Below are 22,987 nucleotides of genomic sequence, written 5' to 3' on the forward strand. Positions count from 1 at the left end.
TTATCTAAACGTATGCATTTTACTTTGAAAGTCGGCTTTCTGAATTCCTTTACAAGTCAAAGTGATGCTTGTACTTCTAGAAATGGTAAACGGCCCACCAGACATTATTGTGGCCATACTGTACCTTTGTACTCCAATAGCATCCATGTTACACGCTCAGAAATCAGATCTTGCCAGCACTCGGAGAGTAGCTCTGTCTCTTGGCAGTTCACTAATGAACCAAGCTCACCACCACTCATATACAACCCAGAATTCTATTAGAATTCTGATTTATTACAATGAAACTTAGGCTTTTCCTATGGACCATAGACCAAAGTATTTGTATTGACTCCTTCTGCCTCTAAAGACAGATCTACATCACATTGGGACCCTCACTTACCATGTACTTATTACCTTTTATTGTTATTTTATTGTCTTTTATTGTTGCTTTTTTAATTGTCTTTTGTTATTGTTTTCTCGTGCAACTAGACAGTGAGCTGCCTGAGCGCAGGGACTAGGTGTTTTTACTTTTCTACCCCAGTGCCTATTGTGTTTGTTGAGTGAATGAATTCTAGGAGCCCTGAAGCAACTTGACATATAATCAAATCACAAGAGTCATGAAAATATAAACGCAAGAAGAAAATACAAATACCCATCACTGTGTAAAATCTCGGCTCTCACTTAGGTTGCAATCACTTGGAATTGTTAAGGATTAATGTAACCATAGGCTTTCCAATGGTCTTGTAGGGCTACCTAATAGGAAGACTGCTTGCAAGTCACTACTCATGAGCCACAGCTGCTAAAGCTTCCCTTCAAAATGAGGTTTTACATGGAGGAGCAACAACTGGGGCAGAGGTGAAAAAGAAGGAAAGGCCACTTCATCGGATTTGCAATATAATTTCAAATCCTGTAGCATCAAATATAATAAACATTTAGAGTTTATTTTAAATTATGGGATTTTTAAACTCCAGATTGGTCTGTGGATTTTACTGTCCAACATCAGAACACTAGGCAAGGAGGTTGCTTTCAGAATTAAACAGAAACTCTTCACTCTTTATCTAGTACTTGTTTTAGCACACAGTGCGCAGCTTCCTGAATCCCGAAAGAGCCTACAACACCATAGCTAGTGGAGGGCATAATACCAAATGCAGAACGTGACAAAGACGAGGGACACGAACCAGCTTCCCACCACGTAATCAAGCAAGACATTTTAAAATCAGTAGCTATTAAATAATATTTCACTAAAAATGGTGCTTTTGAGAAAAACTGAGGATTATTTTTATTTATATTTGGCAAGAATCGACATTAATCTTTTATAAAGTATCATTATGTTTTAAATCATTTCCCATTTGTAAATAACTGAAAATAACCTGTGGAATTATTTTTTCCCAATCCTCATTTCAAAGCTCCTCATTATCTATAAAGTCCATTTCAGCTTTAACATCATTCTAGATGCTTCCATTACAGGACTTTGATGGTTTTAGAAATACATTTGTAGCTCACTGAACTGTATTACCTACAATATATAAGACTTAGCATATATTTAAATTATTCAAAATAAAGTACAAGGTATTTTATTTTTCTTCATGGTGCTTTCAGGAAGACATTGGGATCTTCTCTTCTCCCTAAAGAAAAATAATAACAGAAATCAAGAAAAGATCAACTTACAAGCTATTAAAATTACAGGTTAACTCGAACTTATAAAATTCCCAACTGCATAAAGCTCACAAAGATACAACCCAATGATATAGTTCAAGCAACTAGTATTTAAAACTGAATTATAAAGAATGGAATATTGAGCAGAAAAGAACAATTAGCCAATTTGTAAACTGGAGTTCTATAGACATTTCTATTATAAAGGCTAACTATGCATTAATTTAATTCACCACCTGAGTCTAATTGTCAGTTTATGCCTGAGCGTGGGTCCCTGTCAAAAAAGGATATAACAACTCATTTTCTTTTATAATAGTTATTTATTGTTTCAATCGAGGCATATCCTCTTACTCCAGACAAATGATTAACCGCTTTCAATAGATGAGTAACAAATCACATATCTGATAGCTGCAGACATTGGCTACTATTCAGTCATTAGCTTGACACACACACTAAAATAGCTTTGCTCGGCAGATGTAACAATTTGTGCCTGTGGAATAATAAAGTCTACTAATTTAATTTCCTTTGCTACAATAAAATTTCACTAATTCAAGCTCTACAATTCGGAAATCAGGATCATGTAGGCCAGGCAAACATTAGCCTTTCCATCCCTGAAGGGAAAATATAGTTTACTAAGCAAAGGTAAAGGACAGCCCAGGTGTTCTCTGAATTGTCCCATCTTTCAAATTATTTGTGTCTGAATTAGTGAAGTGAATGGTACTTACATATTGACAAAAGGGACTGGGGAGAACAAGATGGGACGAGAGAGATTAAAATGGTGTGGGCTTATAGAATTTTTTATATTTTTGCAGAGTTTTATTAAAAGTTTATAGTACAGTGTATTGAAATCATAGCACGTGAAGAGTCCCCTCTCACTTGATTTGCTGTCTACATCTACTTTCTCATTGCATTTTTCTTACAGAACTTCCTATATGTTTATGAATAGGTTGACTCATAACCCTGAGCTTCCAAACTCTGTCAAAAATTAACAGGAAATCATACCTGTAGTACCTTGTGTACTTCTAGCTGAAGACTTCTCAACTGGATACTGCAGAGGTATTACAATGCCTTGATCTGGCTTCTGAAATGCTGAAATGAGATTTTTTATTTTCCGGAAAAATCTTTTATGTACCCCAGGTGCTGTCTGGAAAATAAAAGGCCAAGCAAATTATTCACGTACCTCATAATGATACAAAAAGGCCTATGAAATGTGTGAGGGATGCTTAGAGAGGTAACATTTGTGTAACTTGTTCAAATATTTGAAAACATAAGGAAGAAGGAAAAACAACATTCCAGAAGAGCTTACTCTGGTTGGCTGAATTTCCCTGCAAGAGGAGCTAATGAGCTGTCATTTCAGTTCTCCCAAGGGTAGTATTAGTTTGTACAAGCTCTTGCTCATCACCCTGCCCTTCCTGCCTGCTACCCATCATACGAACTGAACCTCTAAGGGTATACAGGCCATTACCCACAATAAATTCACCAACAGAGAGGATGCAGTTAAATACAAAAAAAACACAGATCCTACAGGTCATTAATAAAAAGACTGAAAAGCCAAAAAAAAACCCACCACCACCAACTCATCTTCCCTGTCATCATTTCACAACATAAAATGCTACACAGGAAATTAAAAATTGACTGTTATGATACACACAATGCATGGCTAGTTAGTCCTCATACTCTTTCACCTCACAATATGTCCTGCCTCATCCTTCATATTAAATTTTTTCCTCTTTGGGAAACTTCCCTATCCTCCCCCAAATTGCTCTCTCTGTCAACACTTCACTGTGACAAGGTTTTCTCTATGACACGAAGATGAAAGACTATATAGGGTCATCTTTATTTATTTATTTGTTTGTTTTTGAAGAGATCATTATTTGCAGGTGACTATTAAAATATATTCCTTTCCTGGCATCAATTCTCTTGCAAAGACACAGCTTGAAATCAACAATTTCCTGCAAAAGCTTATGAGCCAAGCTTTAGGCATCAGCCAAAAACTGTCATTTTACATGAAATAAAATAGTATTGCTATAAGCAATTGAACAATGACTAGTGTTTTTAGAAAGCTGTTTTTCAGCTATTCCATCTGGAAGATTTTTGAGGTGGGAGCTGTTAGCATTTAATGAGAAATCATGAAGGCTGGCGTGCAGACTTCTGTCAACTAGATTAAAAGCTGAAGATAGTAACTCTCAGTCATTTCCTACATTGGGGTAAGTAATTTTTCATTGAAAACACTGAAAATATTCTTTTTAGCTTTAAATTAGTGTCCACTCACAGGCTCACATGGCCAGGAGCCTCAGTAGATGTAGAATATTCTCCTACTCAGCTCTGTCCCTCTGGTCAAAACACCTTCCCAGCACTCTATTGAGACCTCATCCAAAATAACATGGCCATTCTTACAGGGGTCCAAACAGTTCTTTGGCTCCAAGATAGAATCCCCAAATTGCAAAGGCAGGTCATAGGTGCAAAATACCTCCTAATATCTTCCTTGGAGCACTTTTTCATTTTCAAAGCGCTTTCCCATCTCTTGCTCCCACTATTTCCTCACATATTGGCAGTTATTGGCTGGTTTGGTTATTCACATTTGACAGATAAGAAAATGGAAATACAAAGAGATAATTCAGCTTGCCCAAGGTAACACAGATAGCCAGAGGCAGAAGTGGCTCTAGATGCCAGGATCCAGTCTCTTGCCTTTCGGATTAGGACTAGACCAAACAGGTTCTAGAGAAGTTAGTGTCACCAACCAGAAGAGAAACTATATACTCCCCCAGTGTGGAAAGATTTCAAACCACACATCTTTTTAGCTGTTCTTGTGGCTTGTAAAACCATTTATCAAAAGAAGTGTCTTTTTTATGGGGACTTATATGCAGTTAACCCTTGATTATCCACGCTGAGAGGAATAATAGCACTGGATGTATGAAAATAATTTGAATTTGGGATGCAATGTTTCGTTGGCAAATGACTTACTTAATTTATAGTGCTTTGCTTAGGTCAATAAGTAAAATTATTTAACATCTACTGATCTACTGATGATCAAATATCCAGAAAAGCCCAAAGGCACTGAAGTTGTCAGGGGGAGGTTAGTACATTTTTTACAAGGTATTGCTGATAATGCACATATTAATAAATGATAAGTGATGTATGTAGAATTCTCTAAATAACAATTTAGCAAAATTTTAGCTTGTTACTTGAGATAAGTTAATACACCAGGCAATGATAAAACCTAAAAGTCTATCTAAAACTGGAAATTCACATAATATTTGTCTTTCATAATTCAGTGGATCCAGGGTTCAATTTAATTTCACTCTTTGAAACAAATCTCAGACTTACCTAGATTTCTAGGACAATCTTTGCACAGAGGATGGAGTGCTACTACCATGATTTTTCCTGCAGCGTGGCAAACTAAAGCATTGTTTCAAAAAGCAGTATAAATATCTGTCATTTATCCAATTTTGAAAATACATTTACCACAAGAATTGTGCCACTGACAACTCCCATCCTGTTGCTGAACTCAGCTATTGTTCAAATTTGCACAATTCCCATACTGTCATCTCTTAGTTATCCGTGGAAACATTTTTGGAACACAGCTGGTCTTCAACATGCTCTAGAGAAATTTCTTCCAGTCTGGTGACATGAGCTCTGAGAATACACACTAGCTTAATACTCACCTTAGCACAAACATAACTAAGAAGGCAAATTTAGTAGATAGAAAAAAATGCAATACACATTTCAAAAACAAGTCTAAAGAGTTTTTTCTTTAACTGTTTTCCCTTTGGAGAAAACATGCCAATCTTCTGCTCTCTTGGTGCAGATAATTACAATATTATTGTATAAACGGGGTCAGACCAGACAACAGGGTGAGAGAGCATTTATGTTCAACAAGCCTTCTCTTCCTTAACTTGATCACAAGCATGTAACAATCTGCATATGATGTTATACTTGAAACAAAAGAAAATGAGTTTAAAGATAAGGTTAGATAAACCCAGTTTTAGCTAAATTTAAGATCCTTTCCATAAAGAATATTCTTCAGCAGCTGAAGGCTACTTCTTTAGGGAGAAGGGCTATTTCTTGTCAAATTATGTACAAATATATATGCATATAACATAGACAACTATTCATAATAAATGAAATTTAATTTATTTGATCATCTCTGCAGTGATACAGAGAATTTTTTTAAATAAATAGGTATGAATAGTTTTGAATAGAAATGGTACTGCTTTTCCTCTAATTAGTATTGCAGTATTAATTATCCTGCTATAAAGCAACAATGTGTTTGAAAACTTGCCCTAATTCATCTCAGTAGTTCAAAACATTTGTAGTCTGCAATTTGTGCTTTCTAGTTAATTGATGAATTTGTAAAGGTTAGAGCTATTTTAATTTTTTAAGTCTAGACTTTAGAGTTTCTTAAATGCATAGATTGAGTTATTAATAGAGGTTGATATTAGCATTTATGTTTTCAAACAGCTCATAATGAAGTGCTTTCATTATAAAGACGGACTGTTTTAAAGAGTCAGAAATCAGAGAAAGCATTTGAGGCCAAAAGTTTCAGTTGTAGAGACCTCTACATTGGTAGTATGTGATATACTACCCTGGTACATGGAAATAGATTTACTCTACAGGCATTTCTTGCAATGGTACAGTGACTTTCAAATATTTTCAAAGCCAGTAGAACCCATTTTTCTAATGAAATCTTACTCAGAGACCCAGCTGATAAGCAAAATAAAAGGGAACTGCTCAGATTAAAGATTATTTGGGGACCCAAAAGCATACCCACTTATGTCCTCCTCTCCCTCTGTAACCCCCCAGGCAACCCCAAGGCACCCAGGTAGAAGAACTTTAGGATTTTGCAGAGCATAGCTTAAAAACCATTGCAATATTCCCTCTCTCTCTGTTCTACCTATCCATGTTCTTCCCACATGGCTCAGCCGGGCCTCCTGCCTCCACACATAGAGCAGCCCTGATTACCCTAATACTTGGAAAATCCTCCCTTCTTTGAACTCCTATGTTAGATAATGTAGCACTTGACTATAATCATATTGTTCAGCAATTTGGGTGAGTTCACATTCTTGAGGGCTTACTATATACCAGGTCCCATGGCTAAGAGCTTTCTTTATATGCATCATCGCATTTAATCTTCAAAATGAGCCCTATGAGTAAGGGACTATTTTTAGGCTCATTTTACAAATCAAGAAACTGGTTCAAAGAAAAGTTAAGCAACCTGCCCAAGGTCTTAGACCTCTCAGGGAGGAAGGGGGACCAGACTTGGAACCCAGAGTTCCAGGCTCTGGTCGGCAAAGTACAGGCTCTCATACAGCTGTTTAATTCATACTGTATCTCCCCAAGTGTATTATAGGCTTTTAGAAACCAGGAGTCATGTTGTTTAATCCCCCAATAGCACCAACACTCACATTAATATCATTCAATAAATAATTGCTGATTTAATTATTTTACATATTTTTATATGCTTTCTTAAATTTCGCATAGCACTAAAATTTTGACACAATCCTTCAACTTTTTTCTTTCCCCCAAAGTGAGACCACTCCATACAACGGTGGTTGAACAGAACTGGGACCAAAATTCTCTAAAGGCTTCTTAATGATCCATGAACAATTTTGGATTGGAGCTTTAGAGATTTGAATCTGATGAATATTTTGAGAATGTAGGATTTGATGGCTCTTTTATAAAACCAGCCTAAATTTCAAACACCTCCCTGACACCCACAGAAGTAAAAATAAATAAAAGAGCTATACCTCAGCACTCCAAGAACCTGTTTCTGTCTGGGACACTCGGTATGTATAAATGTAACCTTGATACCTGTGAAAGAATAAACTTCCATTACTGAAAAATTCCAAAAGAACAATGGATGCTCTAAATTTGAGCTTAACTATTACATATAATGTTACATATACTGGGACACACGTATATGGCACCACTGCATTCATAGGAAGAAAAGCCTGGGGAATCTAACTTGCTTGCATATTATATCTGGCTAATTGCAGTTTCCAGTAAGCCTTCTTTATCTTTTCATTTTTTTTTTTAATGTGGGAGCTTACACTCCTAAGGATTTGTCTAGTTGAAAGACTGGACAGAAAGAAACTAGTGACCTATTGTAATTGGTAAAAATCATGAATTACTAAATAGATTTAACAGAGCGTAGTCTTATTATTTTTAAGTACATATCAAGCCTTGAGGTAAAAGCATTTCACTGGGATAAGGTACTATCAGGCCCACTTAAATTAATAGTAATAATAATATTAATTATAAATATAATACTATATTCCTATATTACTATTACTATGTTACTTTATAATATATTATACTATAATATAGTAGTAATAGCAATTTGAATTAAAAAAGAGTCCTGTTAAAGTACCTGAAAACAGCTTGTCCTTTTAGATAGGGTAAACATTTTCATTCATTACTCAGTGTGTATGCATATTGTATATCTGTATAGTTGATTTCTACTACACACCAAGAGTTTTACATGGTATATTAGTTTGCTCCAGCTGCCATAGCAAAATACCATAGATTGGGTGGCTTAGACAAAAGGAATTTATTTTCTCACAATTCTGAAGGTTGAAAGTCTAAGATCAAGGCGCCAGCAACATAGGTTTCATTCTGAGGCCTATTCTCTTGGCTTGTAGGTGGCCACCTTCTTGCTGTGTCCTCACATGACCTCTTCTTTGTGTGCGTGCACGGAGAGAGAGATGTCTTTTTTCTTCTTATTATTATAAGGCCACCAATCCTACTGGATTAGGGCCCCACCCTTATGACTTCATTTAACCTTAAATACATCCTAAAGGTCTATCTCCAAATGCAGACACATTTGCGGTTAGGCTTCAACATATGAATTTGGGGGGGACATGATTCAGTCCATAGCATTCCACCACTGGTGCCCCCAAATTCATATCCTTCTCACATGCAAAATACATTCATTCCATCTCAACAGCCCCAAAAGTCTTAACTCATTCCAGCATCAACTCTAAAATCTAAAGCCCAAAGTCTCATCTAAATATCATCTAATCAGATATGGGTGAGACTTGGGGTATGATTCATCCTCAGGCAAAATTCCTCTTCCAGCTGTGAACCTGTGAAACCAGACAAGTTATGTTCTTCCAAAATACAATGGTGGGGCAGGCATAGGATAGACATTCCCATTCCAAAAGGGAGATATTGGAAGGAAAAAAGAGGTGATAAGTCCCAACCAAGTTCAAAACCTCATAAGGCAAATTCCATTAGATCTTAATATTCAAGAATAATCTTCTTTGGATTGATGCTCTGGCCTCCAGGCCCACTGGGTGAGACTGTCACCCAACAGCTCTGTGAGGGTGGCCCCACCCACTTGGCTCTGTTGGGCATTGATCCTACCTTTGAAACCTAGTTGGAAGGAGCCTTGCCCCCCTAGGCCTATGCACTCTGGGCCTGTGGTGGGAGTGACATCCCTGACGATCTCTGAATCACCTTCAAGGTCCTTCTTCCCTTTTCTTGAAAGATAAAGCATGTTTGCAGCCAAATTACTCTATTGTCCTGTCTTGTTCCCTTTGCTCCAAACTGACAGTGTCTCTGCTTTGGTCCAAACTCTATTCCCAGCTACTGCTGAGATGGCTAGTTAACGTCATGGGTAATCTCCTTAAGGAGTGATTGTCCAACCACACCCTTGGTGTTCTCTCCAGAACAAACTTCCTCATTTTTTGCCATAAGGGTAGGCTGAGAATTTTCCAAATCTTTAAGTTCTGGTTTCTTTTTGCTAAACAATTCTTTCTTCAATTCATCTCTCTCCCTTTGCATTTTACTATAAGCAGTCAAGAGGAAACAAGCTGCTCCTTCAACACTTCACTTCGAAATCTCTCCAGGTAAATATCCAATTAGCAAGTTCTACCTTCCACAAAACACTAGAGCACAGTTCAGCCAAATTCTTTGTCATTTATAACAAGGATGGCCTTTCCTCCAGCTTCCAGTAACATTTTCTTCATTTCCATCTGAGACCTCACCAGAATGACCTTTAATGTCCATAATTCTATTAACATTGTGTTCACGGCAATGCAGACTTTTTCTAGCATGCACCTCCAAACTCCTCTAGCCTCTACCCATTACGCAGTCCCAAAGCCACTTCCACATTTTTAGGTTTTTTATTACAGCAGTACCGTACTTCTTGGTACCAAAATCTGTATTAGTCTGCTCAGGCTGCCATAACAAAATACCACAGACTGGGTGACTTAAACAAAAGAAATTTATTTTCTCACAGTTCTGGAGGCTGGAAATCCAAGATCAAGGTGCCAGAAACATAGGTTTCTTTCTGAGGCCTCTTCTCTTGGCTTGTAGGTGGCCGCCTTCTTGCTGTGTGCTCACATGACCTCTTCTTTGTATGCATGCAGAGAGAGCGGGATCTCTCTCTTCTTCTATAAGGCCACCAATCCTATTGGAATATGGGTCTACCTTTATACCCTCATTTAACCTTAATTACCTCCTAAAGACCCTATTTCCAAATACAGCCACATTGGGAATTAGGGCTTCAACATATGAATTTGATGAAAACACTATTCAGTCCATAGCACATGCATTATCTCTTTTGGACCCCACAACACTTTTATGAGCTTTATATTGTGAAATTCATTTTATAGACGAGGAAACTGAGACTTTGAGAAGTTAGGTAACCAAAACCACACTAGAGATCAAGCAGCAAAGATAGGATTTGAATCAGGCCTATTTGACTCCAGAGCCTCGGCTCTTGATCTCCACACTGTAATGGATATAGATTACTTATTATATTTTAGTATATATGGTAATGCTACTTAATTTGCCTGACAAACTTTTACTTCATAGAAAAGTAAGGTTAACTTTATTCTGAATTATTTCAAATTACGAATCTGAATCCGGATCAACAGAGTTTTATTTAAGACATTTTCTGATTGTTATTCTTAAGCACAAGTTTGGGTCAATATAGATATTTGGTTAGAAAGCATGGTAAACTCTGGCAAAAATAAGTGTGCTTAAACTTAAAAGAATGGATGATTCTAAAGCATTCCAAACAGATGGTCATCCTTGAGTAATTGACCTCATTTACCATTTACCCTCTTTAGAACTAAAAGTCTTTAAATATGTGGATTAAATTACTATATCTTTAATCAATATCCATCAGTACTGATTACCTAAAGGACAAAAAAAACACATCTAAACACTCTAATCAGGTTCATTTGATTTGTGAAACCAAAACCAAATCAAAAAGAAGGTCAATTTAATTACCAGTGTGATTACAGGAAATGCTTCATTTTTATTATGAAGATTTGCCAGAATATTTAGATCATATATAAAATAGCTTGATATATGTGTATATAATATGCTAAATAAATATAAATATTACATTGTTAAGTCTTTTGTTTTGTTTTGTTTTTTGAGAGGAAGATCAGCCTTGAGCTAACATCCATGCCAATGTTTCTCTTTTTGCCGGGGAAGACTGGCCCTGGGCTAACATCTGTGCCAATCTTCCTCCACTTTATATGGGACGCTGCCACAGCATGGCCTGACAAGCAGTGCCTTGGTGCACGCCTGGGATCCGAACCGGGGCCGCCAGCAGCAGAGCGCGAGCACACTTAACCGCTACACCACAGGGCCAGCCCTGAGTCTTTTGTTTTTTTAAGCAATCAAAATCTATCTCAAAGCCCACTGATTTCACTAAGTACTTTATCAGAAACAAGGCAAGAGCTTTGATTCCCATTTTTCACCATAGGAACTTGAAACATAAGGCTTTAAATAATTTTCTTCAAGTCACACAGCAAAATGGAGATAGAAGCAGAGAAATAGCATAAACCTTTAGTTCCGTTTTCCCTCTGGGAAACAATCAATGGCAATAACTCGGTATCATTAAAGATGATGTAGAAACGCATTATTTAAAATCTCAGCAACAATGCAAGCAAAATCGTAAGCAACTGGTTTTCCACTTTCTAAAACAGTGGGTCTCTAAAAAACACAATGAGTCTGTCTCCCTACTATCATTCAGCCTCATTTAGTCAAAATAAATGAGTCTGTTTTGAAAATTGTTTCCTAACGAATCTGATCTTATCTCACTTTCAGTTAAGCAGCAGGAACCTGAGTACCACTTCAAAAGTCCTTACCTCCTTCAGTCTCTGAACAACCTGGTGTCAGTGGCACATAAAACTTCTCATGATTAACCCATCTAATATTAACAATTTCCTACTCCCCAACCCCTCAAATTTCTGAATGAGCAAAATCGTTTCACCCCTCAAATAAGCCAGCAGTTCATCTCTTCCACTTTCAAGTCACTGAAGTAACTGACCAAGGATCCCCTGTAGTCAACTCATATGTTGACTACATTATCATATGTCAGGGATGGAAGAGATCTAAAACAGTGCAACACAAATTACCGCTCCCAGGGTAATAACACCGGCATCACCTGCGAGCACGTTAGAACTGTAGAGTCTCAGGCCCCACCCCAGAAGTGCTGAATCAGAATCTGCATTTTAACAAGATTTCCAGGTGATTTGTAAGAACATTAAAGTTACAGAAGAACTGACTAAAACGCAAAGAGAATGCCCACACCTTAGTGGGAATATTGATGATCATTTCCCCAAAGTCAAACTTGCTTCTATCACTCACCCATGGTACTTCTGTGCCACTTCTCCCACAGTCACTTAGTCTATGCTTTGAGAATGCAATTTTATTTACATATAAGCTAAAGCTTTTTCAATTGTTTCAGTCTCCACAGAGCAGTGTTTCTGAACTATTTACTCCCTCTTCCCCAACAAGATTTCATAGTTTTGTTTTCTGTAGCTTGTAGTATGAAACAGTAATTTTATAATATAAAATTAAACTAAAATATTGAATATGTTTTTTCAAACTACACATACTCTTTCCCTGTTCACTGAAAAAAATCACTCTTCTAGGAAATAAATTGGCAAGGAATAACAAGAGCTACAAAATCATGCATATTTTTGACCGAATGACCTTGCTTATCTTCATATACTCCAAGGAAGCAAAAGGAAAAAGCAATTTGACAAAGATTTTCATAGTAGTTCTATTTTAATAGTGAAAAAATGGAATTAACCTAAGTATCCCTAAAAAAGGAATGTTACTCAAAATAAGGAAATGGTAGCAGAAATAATGGTTAAAATTTATACTGAAATTCAAAGGTATTAGAGTTCTGTATTTTTCAAAAAATTTTAAGCACATGGACTATGTTGACATAAAATGATGGTATGTGAAAAAGTGGACACAAGGAGACGTCACCCTGATTGCAACTGTTTAAAACTGTCTGTCCCTGTATGTATATAAACTAGAAGTAAATTTGAACTAACATAAATGCATCCTTGCATATTAATTTTCCCTATAAACTTATATGCGACTGATAACTTTTTTCTGAAGAAAAAGAAGCAAAATTATAATTTGGAGCTTTATAAATCTAGCCTAAGCAAATCACAAATCAGAAAAATATCATTCATTTTTACAAATGTTTACATCCCTTTTAGGATTATCTTTCCTCTTATTCCCTCCACTAATACAGACAAACCAAGAATGTAGTATAATTTTAACTTCCTTTCTCCATCAAACCATTTGTCAGACTTGTTGATAAGCCTGGAATTTAAAATTTATCATGAAAAATTCTAGAAAATAGTAGAGGTTTTTTTGTTGTTGGCATTAATTAATTTTCTTAACTAATATTTTGCATTTTAAGGACTACAAAGTATGTGTTGATTCAGTCCCTGCTAATATTAAAATTTGCCTTTATTTTCTCAAAAGCTGTCCTCAACCTTAAAAAAGTAGTCTAGTTATATAAACAGACAAGAAGAAAGCAACCTGACATTTCTTATTTTCTCAAAGGGTCAGTGTGGGGGACAGATCTTGGTTTAGAACTGACAAAACCACATCAATTCCTTCTTTATACCACTTCAAGGACTACACAAAAGAAAAAGTTTAGCTACATCTGACTTCATGACACTGCAAATAAAGCAAGCTAGTGCCCACACTATGTCTGTACAGTAGTCCCCCCTTATCCACGGGGATACAATCCAAGACCCCAGTGGATGCCTGAAACCGCAGATAGTACCGAACCCTATTACATACAATGTTTTTCCTATACATACATACCTATGATAAAGTTTAATTTATAACTTAGGCATAGTAAGAGATTAACAACAAGAACTTCTCTTTGGCATATCTGAAATGCCAGCATCACTACTCTTGCACTTTGGGGCCATTATTAAGTAAAATAAGGGTGACTTGAACACAAGCACTGCGATACCACGACAGTCGATCTGATAACTGAGAGGCTACTAAGTGATACGCTGGACAAAGGGATGATTCATGTCCCAGGCGAGAGAGCACAAGATTTCATCACTCTACTCAGTACAGCACACAATTTAAAACATATGAATTGTTTATTTTTGCAATTATCCATTTAATATGTTTGGCCCATGTTTGATCATGGGTAACTGAAACTACAGAAAGCGAAACTGTGGAGAAGGAGGGACTACTGTACAAACTAAGGCTATGTGCAAAATTCAGGGCGCAATTACAATGTGACTGATTTATTAAAAAATATTTCAGAACTTTTATATCCAGAGGAATGGTATCCTACACAAAGCCATCATTATTGAGATTATACTCTGATTCAAGAGGTTTCCAAATTTCCTATGGCCCAATCTTCATTCTTTCAGAGTGAATGTGAATTTTCAGAACCATCAAAAGTCATTCAACTTCAAGCCCGATGGTAAAACAATGTAATACCAGTTTCGATGAGTCATGACAATAAGTATTATCTCTTCTTTTCCTGAACTGCCACATAATGTTTTATTTATGTACTCCCATGATGGCCTAACTTCGTACTGTAATTATTTATACATCTTTATTTATATTAACAAACACCTACTACATGTTAACTTCATAAATATTAACTCATGCAATAATCCTCATACCAGCCTATGAGGTAAGTATTATTATCACCATCCCCCTTTTCACAGATAAAGAACCTGAGACACAGAAAGTTTAAGTAACTTGCCCGTGGTGAAATAGCTAGTTAAGGGCCAGAGTTGGGATGCACACCCAGAGGGTCTGGCTGGAAGATCTGGGCTCTTAACCATCTTTCTATGCTGCCTCTCTCTTATATCAGAGGGAATGAATTAACAAATTGGTCTTAAGGTGAATCCAAAAGCACAGTTCTCAAAAAAGGAGGGAGTCTACTTGGCCTTAGGGCTACAGGTGTACACTGAGGGGAAGGATGAAGGAGGGGGCTGAAGGGGAGAGGCCAGACGGGGAGACCCCAAAAGAGGTCAACCCAGACTTCCCCTTCGCTTAAGCTAAATGACATCTTCAGACTACAACTCCAATTTTACCTTGTCAGAATCAGTACTTGATTTACTGGCCTGTGAATTGTCCATTTGGTGGTTTACGTGTTGCAAATTTAATACTAGGCTGGCCTTCAGGCTTGCCCTGCCATTAACAGATTGTACTCAGACAATCCAAAATAATTCTGGTGGCCTAAATTATCATGAAGATAAATGCGGCACCAACACACATATCCAAATGTATTCAAAAACTAACGGTAAGTTAAGTTATAATTTCTCATTCTTTCGAGTTCTTTGCCATACTATTCCCCTCTATTACAACTGATAAGCTGGTATTTTATTTTGTCACTGCTCCTTCCCCCATTTCTCCAGTTCAATTGTTTGATAGGCACTTTATTCCCAGTCATCCTTTAAATCTTAAAGGACAAAAGATAATTATCTTTTTATCTAAAGACATATGTGTCAAAAAACTTCATTATGTGTCTTTGAGGCTAAAGAATATAATAGCATTTTTTCTTCCAAATCTTCCATCACATAAGTAGCAAAGTCAGATACGTACAGAAGGATGCTAATTATGGAAATGAACTATTTCTTCAAACTAATTATTTTAAATATTTTAAATTAGTTTTTCTCTTATCACTGTCAAATTATCCCTGCGGGCATTTAGGACTTTCCCAATGGCTGTCTACATTGAGGGTGAGAAGGGAAGAAATCTGAGCGCTCATATGTACCTTAGTGAAAAGAAACAACATACCTTGAAAACCATAAAGAATAAAGTAAAATAAAAACTATTTACATTAATAAGAGCATTTAGTATACTGGATGAATATAAGAATATAAGAAAAATAAGAAAAATACATAAAGTCAGTAGCTTTCCTATGCAACAGAAAATACGATGGAAAAAGATTCCATTTATGATAGAAACAAAAAAATCGACAGACCCATTCATACACACAATAACTAGAAATAAACTTAACAAAAAATGTGCAAGACCTATAGGAAGAAAACCACAAAACTCTACTGAAGTTTTTAAAACTCTACTGGAGTTTTGCAAATGGATGTAAATGAAAAAATTAATAAATGGAGAGACATATCAGGTTTTTGGACGGGAAGACTCAATTTTTTAAATATAATTCTTTCTAAATTTATTAATGAGTTTAATGTAATTCCAACGGGATATTTTTTTAATTTAACAAAATTATTCTAGATTTCATCTTGAAGAACCAACAGGTAAGAATAGCAAATATTTTTTTTTTTTTTTGGTGAGGAAGTTCAGCCCTGAGCTAACATCTGATGCCAATCCTCCTCTTTTTTGCTGAGGAAGATTGGCCCTAGGCTAACATCCATGCCCATCTTCCTGTACTTTATATGGGACACCGCCACATCATGGCTTGACAAGCGATGCATTGGCGTGCGCCCGGGATCCAAACCTGTGAACCCTGGGCCGTTGAAGCGGAGCGCACGCACTCAACCACTGCGCCACTGGGCTGGCCCCACAAATAATTTTTTTAATGTATTAAAACATTACCATACTATAGTGCTAGTAGTACAAGAACAAATAGATCAATTGAGCCAAATAGATAGTTGCAAAACAATAACTGTTACATGAAAGAATTTAATGTATGTTAAAGTAGGCTAATAAATCATGTGGAATGGAAGTTCTATTTATAAATTATATTGGGACCATTGTTATCTATTTCAAAACAAAATCAAATTAGACCCTATTTCCACATCAAAATAAAATTCCAAATGGCATTAAAGAGTTCAATGTAAACGAACCAAACCATAAATTTAAAACAAAAAATGAAGTTTTATGACATCTCTGGAGGAGAAAGAATTTTCTAAACTGGGAAGCAAAGAAAGAAATCAAAAACAAAGAAAAGGAGTGATGGATTTGATGACTAAAAATATTAATTTTGTGTGTATCAAAGAAAAGCAATGGCAAACACCAAACTAAGAAAAGATACTTGAAACAGATCAAGGATTAGTATCTAAGAACTCAATGTGTTAAGAGTAAGATCCAAATGGTTAAATGGGCAAAGTACACAAAGAGCCAATTCATGAACGAGGAACTACAAGAGCTTACCAACCATATAAAAGACACTCAATCACTAACCAAAGAAATATGAAATAAAGAGTAGACACTAAATTCCAAAGATAATTTTTTTTAATAAGAATACCCATTTCTAGGAAGGGTGCACTGAAATGGACACTCTCATACATTAGTGATGAATGTACATATAAATTGGAATAACTATTTAGGAAAAAATATTTGGTGATCATGTATACATCAAGAATCCTAAGCTGTGCATGTTTTTTGACCTAGAAATTGCAAGTCTTGAAATTCATTATAAGAAAGTAATCATAAACACAAGGAAACCTTTATGGACTGAAATACGAATCATGATGGAATTTATAATAGCAAAAAATGGAATTATTCAAATATCTAAAAATAGATGACTGGTTAAGGAAAATATAGCATGTTCACTGGTTGGACTATCACGCAACCATTAAAAATAATGTTTTAAAATTGTTCATAAGAACATTATATATGAATGGAGTTTTTTCATGTTAAGTGGAAAATGCAGCAGAATACAATACTGTAAGAGCATGTGTGTTTACGAAGCGTTTTTAAATTAAAATATAGAAGAAAATCCACTTAATTTTCAACACTAATTGTCCTTAGTTATAAAACTATAGATGATTTTTCCTTCATTTCCATTATCTACATTTTTCAAATTATCTACAATACGAATAGGTATTAGGAACTATTTTTAATAGACTTATTATACAAAAATCTAAACTTATTTATTGCAAATAATTGGAAGAAAAATTTCTCTCTTTAAATGAAGGTGAGCAATACCATAAATGGAAAACTTCTTTAGTACTTTATGAGATGCAATTTCCCAAAACTGAAGAGAGGAAAGGACATATCTAGAGGCCGTGACTGGGGGTTCAGAACTGGGAAAAGGAGCAAGCATAGTTTGCAAGCATAGTTTAAAGTACAGTTCGAAAGGCATATGCAATGTGTTATTCCACAATAAAAGTACAGAAACTAAAGCTCAACCAAACCTTCCTGGATAATGGGAATAAACAAAAGACAGAATGAGAAACTATTCTGAACCAACCCTACAATCAATGCATGTTTATTAGCTATACCTTGCTGTTCATGTGTATAGGACACCACTTATATTGTTATTTCTACTGCATATTATAAGCATATGCATTTTTGTTTAAAATGAGTACGTGGTTTATTTCAAAATAAAATTTAATTTCGTTACTACAGTGTAGTACTAAAAAGGGGGAATAAGATGTTTACGTTTATCAAAAGGGACTCTTGGCTCAAAAAGGTTGAGCAACTGTCATAAAAGGCAATGTATCCTTGTGTCTTCCCTCAGCAGCACAGTGTGGCAATCACCCTCTAAGACGTGGTGGCTCCAGTGCGCCCATCAAAAGACATGCTAGACAGACTCCCAATTTGCCTATTTTTTTTTTGCTACTTCATAAAGAGGTTTGCATGGAGAACTAAGAGTCATCAAAACTGCATTTATGTAAGATTCACTTTGGGTGAAAACTTAAATGTTTGAGAATTTCCCACCAGCCTAAATTAATTCCATATGTGGTCCTGGCCTACATGGGCAAAGGCCTAGAGTTGTCCACCTCTCTTGAATATTTTACCAACAGTAATCTTATGCAGAAGGTGGGGCACACATCCCTATTCCTATTTTACAAATATGGAAACCAAGACCCAGAAAAGTTGAGTGACTTCTCGAGACTACACCCTGGCCTCCTGATATCAGCCCAAAGCTCTTTGCAGTAAAGAACAGTATTTGCCTTGACAATTCATTCATTAATTCAAAAATATTTATTGAGTGCCCATTACACGCCTCCTAATGTGCATCATAATGCCTATTATGTGCCAGGCTGTGTTCCTGGTGCATGAGAAAATGTCCCTGCCCTCGTGGAGATTACATTTTAACAGGAGAGCCTAGCAATAAATAAATAAACAAGGAAATGTCATATAGTTTAAAGCTCCTTGAAGAAAAATAAAATAAAGTGATAGAGTGTAACAGGGACAGAGAGAGGGCACTTATTTTAGATAGGGTGGTCAAGGAAGTCCTCTCTGAGGGAAGAGGCGGAAGGAACAATAAGCGCAAAGATCCTAAGAGGGGAGCATGCCTGGCAAGCTTAAAAAACAACAAAGAGGCCAGTGTGGCTGAAGCCTTAGGCGCATCTTGCCACACACTGTCCCCTGCTCTCCCTCCCCTGCCCAGGCTTCTGTACCTTACTTTTGACCTCTAGGTTAAGGGGCCCATTACCTCCTACGTCAGCTTCCCTAAAGAAGCCCCTTTTGCTGGCCTACTCACTCCTCCACCTTCTTTTGATAAGAAAAGAGCCTAAGAATACTAGTTGGTTTTCATTGACCTTGCCCAGTTTCCACCTGGGAAAAACAATAATATAAGCAAAACATAAAGATCTGAGCCCAAGAGATTCAACGGCTTCCACGTACTTCCCTTGAAGCCTTTATAATAAATGTATTTAGCATGGCCTGAGAGTTGCCCCACACATGGCTTGACCATTTAAAAAAATAAAGAAAATCCTCTAACACCTCAGCATAATCTTTCTTCACTGACCCAGAGGGTACTTCAAAAGCTCACAGTGTATCATTAGGTACCAAAATTACTACCAAGAATTTTCCCTCATTTTGTTTCTGTCTAGAACCTATTGTGCAGAGCTAGTCTTTTCATGGCTATTTTTATCCTGCTGACAAAAAGTGATTGAGCTAGGTACTTCCTTAGAAATGCCCCATGAGTACTGCAAGAAATCGACTGAAGAAAAGCATATATTAATAACTACAGCTTACATTTACTATGTATCAGGTCCAGTGCTAAATTTTTTACTTGCATTATGGCATTTAATCCTCACAATCCTATGAAGTAGGTAGTCATATTATACCCATTTTATGGACCAGAAAACTGAGAGACTGAGAAGTTAACTTGCCAAGGTCACAAGCCTAGCATTGGACAAGCACAGGATTAAGTCTCAGTTCTGCCTGACTCTGGAGCCCTGGAGCAAAGATGAAGGTGCATCTGCTTCAAAATGAGGTGTCAGACTAAGACATGCCTAGGTAAACGGCAAAGTTGAATCACAACAAGGGTGTTTTCCCTCCATGCCCTTTACGACTGTTGTCAGTCCTAGCTTATATCAAGAAGGGTCTTATTTCTGAAACCCCCTGCCCCCACACAACTCCTCTAAAGGAAGCTAAATAAGCAGATCCAGAGAGTCAGTTTCACTCACAAACATCTCCGTCTCGGCGTCCTGACCTAACTGGCATTGCATTCTTAGTAGTGGATTCAGTTTCTTAGTCTTCTTCCTCTCCCTGAATGTGATGGTCTTCTTTTCACATGACACCTCCGAATCCATTTAAAGAGATGTAGGGAGAGGCCCTTCATTCTCTCAGGAGCTGGTGGCCCCAAATCTGGCCTGTCCACCCTCCTAGGGTTCCACCTTGCTGGCCTCTAATGGAGGTCAAAACGGAATTCGGGAGTCTGGGTCTTTCTCGGAGCAAAGGTAAATTCTAGGCTGCGTTTCCCTACCCCAAAGGGCATTCTCTGCAGCTGCCCTAAATGGCCCGGGCGAGGCCCTTCTGGAGAGCGGGAGGGCCCAGGGAGTGAAATCTCCACTGGGGGCCTAGGCCAAAGCATGGTCCACCACAGCCCTGGGCTGGCCCTGAGAAAGCCCTTAGGGCTCTCTGGTGGGCAGTGGAGGAGGCCTCGACGAGCTCCTGCTGCCCGCGTGTTGCCTACTGAGGCCTCTGGCCCCCCGCCGCCCGTGCCCACTGCCCGTGCCCGCTGCCCGTGCCCTCTGCAGGCCCCAGCCCCAGCCGCGGCCGCGACGTACTCACAGCACACACAGGCAGTACACGCCCGGGACACTCTCGCTGTCCCTCAGCAAATAACTGCCGTCCAGACCCGTGGCGAGCAGGAGCTTCTCCCCGGTCTCCCGGCTGATTTTGCCATGATACACAGTCACCGCATCCATGGCTTGGTGGACTCTTGGGCGGGCCGAGGCGTGGGACGGTTGAAGGGATGGCAACCAGGCACGAGTCAGCCACCTGACTCCCAGTTCAGCCAGATGTGCAAAAAAGAGAGGGGAGCGCCCTAACAACAGGATGTTGTCTACCTGCCTTAAAACCTCCTTCTCACACTTCAATTAAAACCTGCTCAGCGATTCAGCAGCTTGGTTATCGCCACAGGGTTTGATCCCCTCCCCACTCGCCCCTCCTAACCCGCCCCCCCAAAAAAAACAGGGTTCATACAGAGAGGGGAGGACAATTGGAAGAAGGTCCTTGCAAGATGTGGGCGGCACTGCCAATGCAGACCCTTGCACGCAGGAATGCTTGATAATGCTTCTGTTCTTGCATTTTCCCAGGGACCGAACACCAGGGGTGACTTAGCTTAACTATTCCCAAAAGGGAGTGATGATAGAGGCAAGTTGTACATGGCCTTCATGCGGGGCAGAAAAATACTGACAGAGAATGAAAGGGCCAAAAGCTCTGAGACCAAAACTGAGCATAGCCAGGAGGCTCCTACAGAATCAGAAGTAGTAGGTGAACAAGGGACTTGGGGCAAGTATCTTCTCTCCCTCCCTAGGCCCCCTCCTCTTCTGCTCCTCCTAGTCTTCTTGAGCAATCTTGATCTTGAACAAATACTGATTTTTCCTACCTTCTTGTCCAAGATCCCAAAGTGCTGCTTGAGGTACAAAAATTAGTCTATGTCCAAAGATGTTCCAGATTTAGCTATTTGATGGGCCTTGAATGAGAGAATGTATCATTTAGTGGTGTTTTGTCTTTATGTGGACTTGTATATGCCCTCTGATGTCATAGGGCCCACCTTTCAGAATTTGGGGCATAAAACTTGTTTTAAATCATATTGCAAGTGTTGATAATTGTGTTGTAACTTTTATCCTCTGTTGTTAATAGAGAATATGTTTTTTCTCCAGTTGATGCTAAACTATCATTAATTTTTTAAAACCTTTCAACCTTCATTTCCTTCTCTGAAATAAAGCCTTGCTTTTATTTCAAAATGTGCTGTTAAGTAATATTTCCCGTAAACTTCCTCCTTTTTCGCTAGAATAAGACTTTGTTTAATGCTTGAAGCTGAACGGTCTTATACATTTTTCCTTTTGATTATGTAAAATACTTTTAAAATTGGAATTTAAATAGCTGAAGTTACGTTGTCTGTTGTATCTCTTCCACAACTTCAGCGCCTAGTTCCTTGAGAACACGGCAAGGCTGGGAGTTCGAAAGGGAGAACAATTTTTTTTTTTTTTATTGATGTTTTAATGGTTTCTAACATTGTGAAATTTTGGGTTGTACATTTTTGTTTGTCCATCACCACATATATGACTCCCTTCACCCCTTGTGCCCACCCCCCACCCCCACTGCCCTGGTAACCACAGTCCAGTTTTCTCTGTCCATGTGTTGGTTTATATTCCACATATGAGTGAGATCATACAGTGTTTGTCTTTCTCTTTCTGGCTTATTTCACTTAACATAATACACTCCAGGCCCATCCATGTTGTTGCAAATGGGACGATTTTGTCTTTTTTTATGGCTGAGTAGTATTCCATTGTATATATATACCACATTTTCTTAATCCAATCGTCAGTCGAGGGACACTTAGGTTGCTTCCACTTCTTGGCTATGGTGAATAATGCTGCAATGAACATAGGGGTGCATAAGCCTCTTTGGATTGTTGATTTCAGGTGCGTTGGATAGATTCCCAGTAGTGGGATGGCTGGATCATAGGGCATCTCTATTTTTAATTCTTTGAGGAATCTCCATACCGTTTTCCATAGAGGCTGCACAAATTTGCATTCCTACCAGCTGTGTATAAGGGTTCCTGTTTCTCCACATCCTCTCCAACATTTGTTGTTTTTTGTCTTGGTGATTATAGCCATTCTAACAGGCGTGAGGTGGTATCTTAGTGTTGTTTTGATTTGCATTTCCCTGATGATTAGTGATGTTGAGCATCTTTTCATGTGCCTATTGGCCATCT

The 22,987-nt window shown here is 37.8% G+C and overlaps 1 protein-coding gene across 1 annotated transcript; it reads right to left on the minus strand.

Moving 5' to 3' along the window:
• Positions 1–1,186: 1,186 nt before the first annotated feature.
• On the minus strand, positions 1,187–21,134 carry SH2D1A (SH2 domain containing 1A). The gene is made up of 4 exons (XM_004437319.3): positions 20,833–21,134; positions 7,380–7,443; positions 2,635–2,776; positions 1,187–1,604 (listed from the first exon to the last, which is right to left on the minus strand). Exons 1-4 carry the CDS (start codon positions 20,967–20,969, stop codon positions 1,564–1,566), a joined length of 384 nt encoding a protein of 127 aa, XP_004437376.1. The 5' UTR covers positions 20,970–21,134; the 3' UTR covers positions 1,187–1,563.
• Positions 21,135–22,987: the final 1,853 nt, after the last annotated feature.

This window comes from Ceratotherium simum, chromosome X (assembly GCF_057802395.1).
Source record: "Ceratotherium simum simum isolate JZ-2026a chromosome X, ASM5780239v1, whole genome shotgun sequence".
NCBI lineage: Eukaryota > Metazoa > Chordata > Mammalia > Perissodactyla > Rhinocerotidae > Ceratotherium > Ceratotherium simum.

Excerpts from the sequence above, each read along its gene's own strand:
- SH2D1A (XM_004437319.3), bottom strand. The coding sequence starts at position 20,969 with ATGGATGCGGTGACTGTGTATCATGGCAAAATCAGCCGGGAGACCGGG. Across the intron at positions 7,444-20,832 it reads GTGTACTGCCTGTGTGTGCT|GTATCAAGGTTACATTTATA; the intron begins GTGAGTACGTCG and ends ATTCTTTCACAG. Across the intron at positions 1,605-2,634 it reads AAGTACACAAGGTACTACAG|GGAGAAGAGAAGATCCCAAT; the intron begins GTATGATTTCCT and ends ATTTTTCTTTAG.